We start from the raw sequence: 6,238 nt of genomic DNA, 5'->3' as shown, positions 1-6,238 counted from the left end.
TGGTGCTGTGGTCTAAACCACTGAGCCTCTTGGGCTTGCTGATCGAAGCTTGGCGCTTTGAATCTACACGGCAGGGTGAGCTCCTGTTGCTCCGTCCCAGCTCCTGCCAACCTAGCAGTTTGAAAGCACGCCAGTGCAAGTAGATAAATAGGTACTGCTGTGGCAGGAAGGTAAACACCATTTCTGTGTGCTCTGGTTTCCATCATGGTGTTCCATTGTGCCAGAAGCGGTTTAGTCCTGTTGCCCGCCTGACCTGGAAAGCTGTCTGTGGACAAATGCCGGCTCCCTCAGTCTGAAGCGAGATGAGTGCCACAACCCCATAGTTGCCTTTGACTGGACTTAACCATACAGGGGTCCTTTACCTTTTACTTTACTCTGCTTCAAACAGTTGCACAAGAGTTGACTAGTCATTAGGGATGGGGTTGCCAACACTGCACCTTTATGAATTTCCTACAGCCTGAAATGCCTCTGAATGCCTTTTTCCATCATCATGAAAGGTATATAGCACACAGCACAGAGCTGGAAGGTGCCCAGAGGGTCACGTGTCCCACCCACTGCAATGCAGGAACCTCATACGTGACAGATGGCCACCCAACTTCTGCTTTAAATCCTCCAAGGAAGGAGAGTGCACAATCTTTCATGAGAGTCTGTTCCACTGTGAATAGCTCTTACTGTCAGAAAGTTCTTCCTGATGTTTAGTTGGAAGCTCCATCTGTCTAATTTGAATCCAGTGGTTTGGGTCCTCCCCTCTGGAGCAGGAGAACAAAACTTTGCTGTCTTACATGCGACAGCCCTGCAGATATTTGAAGATGACTGTCATATCTACTTTCAGTCTCCTCTTTACCGGGATAAATAAACCCAATTCCCTCAGCCATTCCTCATAAGGTTTGGTTTCCAGATTATCTTGGTTACCCTTCTCTGCACATACTCCATCTTGTGAATCTACTTCTTAAATTATGGTGCCCAGAACTGGACACAATAAATTCCAGGTGTGGTTTGAGCAAGGCAGAGTAGAGCAGGACTATGACTTCTCTTGATCTAGACACTAGACTTCTGTTGACGCAGCCTAGAAAAGTATATTTGTTTGCTGCTGCATCACACTGTTGACTCAGGTTCAGTGTGTAGTCTACTCAGAACCAGGACATAACCCACTAACTGAAATGTCAAGTGTAAATTGCCTTAAGGGGAGCCATGGAGAATGACACTCGTTTGAACTGTTAGAATGCGAGACTCACCTCAGGGTCATAGGTTCGAGCCCCCAGGCCTGCATTGCAGGGGGTTGGACTAGATGACCCTCATGTTCCCTTCCAGCTCTACAAATCTTTGAGTCTACCGGCACAGCCAAGATTTTGCTGCTTCCTGGCCATGCTTGTGTGTCAAGACAAGCAAGTGTTGAGAAGTACCGGTAGATTAAGTATATATAAGCTGTGCCACAAGATACTCAGTTAATGTAAACCTCTGTTTCGCAGGTGTGTTGAAAATTATACAGGAAATCGTTGTGAGGAAATTTTACTACCGAGCATCAAGAGCCATCCAAGAGGTGAACTGTTTGCAGCTGTTTTAGCTTCAGTGGTCGTCCTAAGTGTCCTGGTTGCTGGTGCATTCTTCTTTCTTTGCAGGTAAAATGATAGTGCTTATGTCAGACTCTGCCAACCCGGCATCTTCTAGATGTCTTGGAGATGGGAGGGGTTGTAGGGCAGAAGACCTAGAAGGCCCTGGGCAAAGGCTGCCTTAGCGATTCACATAACGCCTCTGATTCTGTCCTGACAGAATTTAAATATTCTACATGATATAAATATTCTCCATTTATAATGCATGCAATATTATTCTTTGAGGTTAATAAAAACATTTCACTATGCTTATGGTTTTTCACTTTTTAAAACTTTAAAAAGCATTGCTGAGGCACCTTGTAACAGCAGTTCTTAAAAGGAAATATTTTGTGACACACTCCCATCTCACATTAGAACCAAGTCCCTTTCAGCAATAGAGAACTGAATGCATTATTTAAACTGCCCATTGTCACCTTTAGAAAATATTACAAGTACAGAAGAATAGCTTAATGGGATAAAACATTTCTGCAATGTACATTTATTTATGTAATTTCTGGAACACCTTCCCTTTTAAAAATATCAAAGCAATTTAATATACATATGAAAGCAGCTTCTGTAAAACCAAACCCAACATACTGTGTATAGGGCAGAAATGATTAGCATAAACTTTATTTCAAATGTCCTGTCTCCACTAAAGAAAGACTTGCAATGACACAGCAAATAATGATGTGGACTTGTAACTTAATAATTAAGATGACTGTGTGATGTGAAAAATGAAAATTAATTAAAAAACTATTCAGATGGCCCATTCAGTGTACACAGCATTTGGTCATGTGCACAGAGGATGCATGACTAAGCCTTGACAGCCCAATCCATGTCTCTATTTCAAACTAACGACTGATTAAATGCTACCTAACTGTGGAGCAGTCAGTCTGAAAGTTCGATGTAAAAGCCCATTAGGCTGTAATAGCAAAAGCCGCAACCGCTAAATGCAATGTGAACTCACATCCACATTTATTCTTTTTAATTTTCCTAATCACTGTCAGGAAGGGCCAGATTCCACGGTCCAGTTCCATAGAGCATGGCAACAACCTGATTGAAGGGAACAGCGGGGATGGTTGCAACAGTAAGTAATTTTCAAATACAGTAATGGTAAAGGGATACAGTAAATGGTAAAGACTTTCTGCCAAAAGATTCTTGATGAAAATAAAATTCTTGTTTTCCCCCGAGATAACTGAATAAAGCAATCAAAACAAGAAATTATGGAACAGCAACAAGCAAAACAGCTATAGACAAGCAAAAGCAATGTTGGAGAATAAGGTAAGAAGACTGAACAGAGAAGACAAGGTGCTGTGTAAATCAGAGGAGAGTTTTCTGTAGGAACCTATCAGGACAAAGTTATATTTAAAAGGGATCCTGGTTACTTCAAAGAAAGAGACATTGTGTACAAATGTCTTATCCGTGAATTCTATGTTTTTGTAAAATGCATTTCAAGCTATTTTCTATTTAATTATTATCTAATATGTACTGATAGGTGATGGGATTGTACCACACCAAACATCTTGTTACCAGAATGACTTAATGGCATCATAGAATTGGGCAGAGTGGTACATATACAATAATCTGAATTTCTATTTAAGACATATCTTGAAGGACCTTTTTTAAAACAACAACAACAACAACAACAACAACAACAACAACAACAACAACAACATTTAAATGAAAACGAGAAACTTGTGAACGATGAGAGTATTTGGGCAAAATTATCCCTAATATTAGACAAAGGGACTTTCTTGATTCTGTTCTTCCTGTCCTGAAATTTTCTTCAAAGAATCTTACTGTAGACTACTTAACCACTAGTTTAAACCTAAAAGTAGGGAACTGGGAAAATTCCAGCCCCACTGACCCATATTTAAAACAAAATGTTTCCCATCTGCTTATACTCATGAACAGCAGGAATCACCCATATCATTCATGCCCAAATGTAGCTCGCACTCCAGTGGATTCTAATTGTGTTTTCACTGAGAATCTTCTGGGGGATAAAAAGAAGAAAGAATGGCCATCGTTGGCCAATGATGATATGTAGATATAAGAAAAGCAATAAAATGGCAAAAAAAAAAGGGAACTCAAAATGCTGCAGTTTGAAGAGGGGTCATGCTAAACGTTCTGAGCAGAAAAACTATTCATTTCATTAATAACAAAAATAGCAAGTTATTTGCAACAATAAATTAGGAGGCGTTTAAAGCAGTACTATAGAAGAGTATCATTGATACAGCTTCTAGAATCAGCAAAGAATAAAATGCAGAGCAGAATTGTCTTTCCTTGGATGCACAACAGTTGAATTCAGTGAAGAGTCAGTTGAAAGGAAAATTATGAAAAAGCATACAACCCCTTAAGGGATATCTAATAGTTCTCTTTTGAGGAAAAGTAGCTCACACTCCCCCCCCCCCCGAACAAACAATAATGTAATGAGATGTGGAATAAAGAACAAAGGATTGCATGTAGGATCAGGTGGAAAAAATAAAAAAAATGCAAATTGCTATCCAAAAGCAAAATATGAAAGCACACCATAAATTAAGCACTGATTCTGCTAAAAAATCCACTGTTTTCTATTTCTAAGAATTCAAAATAGTCACAACTAACTTTGGGCTCATAAGGAAAGCAGATGTGCCAAATGATTTGCTAATTAGATTGTGCATATCTTCATCAGCTAATTTTTACTGCTTCTATGCTCTAGGCTATGTGATTATACTTGTTTTGGAGACTATTTATATTCTTTTAATGATTTTTGTAAATCACCTTGAATAATGGTGGAAAGCCAATAGACTATTTTTTAAAAATAATAACAATAATCACTTCTAATAAAGCTATTCTCTTATATAATTTTCAGGAATCCATAACACTGTTCCCAGACACTGTGAAAGAAGAAGATATTGCTAATATTTTACAAGACCAAATATATACGCATAAATGTGCATTGCTTATGTTCTTGCAGTTGTCAGACACAGAATGTACAAGGTATGTGAAGCTTATCAGAGACAAGTTAGAACGACCTTTATGCATAGTAGTTAAAAAAGATAAAATACTGTTGAATCATGACAGAATACTGTTAGATAATATTGAGAAGCTATGTTTCATTCATCTGTATTTATCAAAGGCAAAAATAGGTATATGCTTTTACCTAGACATGGAAAATGGTAAGGCCTTTGATTGTGTTGAACAGAACTTTAAATGGGAGGGCAGGGCTAGTAAATATATATATATAATGGACCCTATATATGGACCACAAGTTGTAACTGGCTGAAGACATGCAGAACCTTCTCAATGACTTAGTTACTCCTAAGTTTTGTTTGAACTACTCAGAGGGCTTTAGACCTGCACAAAATACAGTGGTTAAAAATCAAGGTCAGTCCGCAAAACAATTTCATTTGTAAATAAAGTTTATCTTTCTCTCTTTAAATGCCTATTCCAGGTCTCTATTAAAAAGCATTCACAAGTTTAAAATCAGTTCTTTCACAGCTTAGCTGGCTGCAAAGGTCATATTAGGAAACAAAACTGTTTTTGTTGGCCAAAAATAAAACCACATAGCATGATGTAACCTCTGAAAATCATTTGCACTTCCTTAAAAAACAACAACACTGCATGAAGTCTAGAGCTGGCTAATTTTTAAACACTAAATATATTGAGATATTGTTAACTGCTGCTTTATAGTTCCAGTTGAACTGGAAAACCATGCTTCCAATTTGAGGCATGAAAGAGATGGTTGATTTGGGGAAACAGTTTTCCAGACTAAAATTGATTATATTTTTAACACAGAACTGTAGTTCAGGGATGACAAACCTGTGGCCCTTTAGATGTTACTGGACTACAGTCCAAGTCATATGTCAGGGAACTGCCATCGGAAGGACAGGAGGTGGAAAGGCTCACTGAGGTTGAGAGAGACGTAGCAGCTGAAGAGGGAACCAGTAGGGGGAGAGAAGGAACTCCAAGGGAAAGTGAGTCGGAGGGATGGCTCAGAGACGCTTCCAGCGAAAACAGTGGGGAGGTCTCAGGACCTCCTATAGGGACACCCACTCCTCGCCGGAAACTGTCACGTAGAGAGTCCAGAAGACGTGTTTCCGTTAAGGAGCTTTTATGTTGGAAGAGATTCCGAAAGCAACCACTTTCGGACTCTGCTAGCGACTGACGCAGCCATGCCGGAGGGGCTCCGTCACAGGCAGAGGTTTGAAAACCTGATCAAACTCTGAGGGACTTGCATTTTACGCACAAGCAGCTCATTATCCCATCACATCATAGTATCAAGATAAACACCAAAATAAAAAAATAAAATGATATAAAATCACATATACATAAAAAGCAGTTATAGGGAGTCATTTATCTGTCAGAAAGGAAACCCTTCTGACCTAGAGAGGTCAATATTATATTATATTATATATAATACTAATGCTTGGCGCTAGTCATTATATGTCGTATTTTGATTGCTGCTGCACAAAATTCGGCTACCTTGTATAACAGGATTTTTTATTAAGGAGCAACAGAGTGGCAAAAAAATGATCAGAGCATCCAGCGTATTTCTGGAGTATTGGCAGAATAAGGTCAGAGCCTAAATCTCTGTAGAACAATGAAGAAGCCTGTGTTATACAGTTTCAATTTGGCCAGAGTCACAGGGGCAGCATCTCTCCAGGTAC

The 6,238-nt window shown here is 39.1% G+C and overlaps 1 protein-coding gene across 8 annotated transcripts in view; it reads left to right on the top strand.

Moving 5' to 3' along the window:
• NRG4 (neuregulin 4) overlaps window positions 1-5,148 on the top strand; it is a 76,261-nt gene extending 71,113 nt beyond the window's left edge. For all 8 annotated transcript variants that reach the window (XM_077934560.1, XM_077934563.1, XM_028743068.2 and 5 more), the window contains 4 exons: window positions 1,470-1,619; window positions 2,597-2,676; window positions 2,781-2,870; window positions 4,441-5,148. In XM_077934560.1, the coding sequence (XP_077790686.1) occupies window positions 1,470-1,619; window positions 2,597-2,676; window positions 2,781-2,788 (238 nt within the window). In that variant the 3' untranslated portion in view covers window positions 2,789-2,870; window positions 4,441-5,148. The remainder of the gene's footprint in view (window positions 1-1,469; window positions 1,620-2,596; window positions 2,677-2,780; window positions 2,871-4,440) is intronic.
• Window positions 5,149-6,238: the final 1,090 nt, after the last annotated feature.

The sequence above is a fragment of the Podarcis muralis genome, chromosome 9 (genome assembly GCF_964188315.1).
Source record: "Podarcis muralis chromosome 9, rPodMur119.hap1.1, whole genome shotgun sequence".
Classification (NCBI taxonomy): Eukaryota; Metazoa; Chordata; class Lepidosauria; order Squamata; family Lacertidae; genus Podarcis; species Podarcis muralis.
This window is presented reverse-complemented; position numbering and strand designations above follow the sequence as displayed.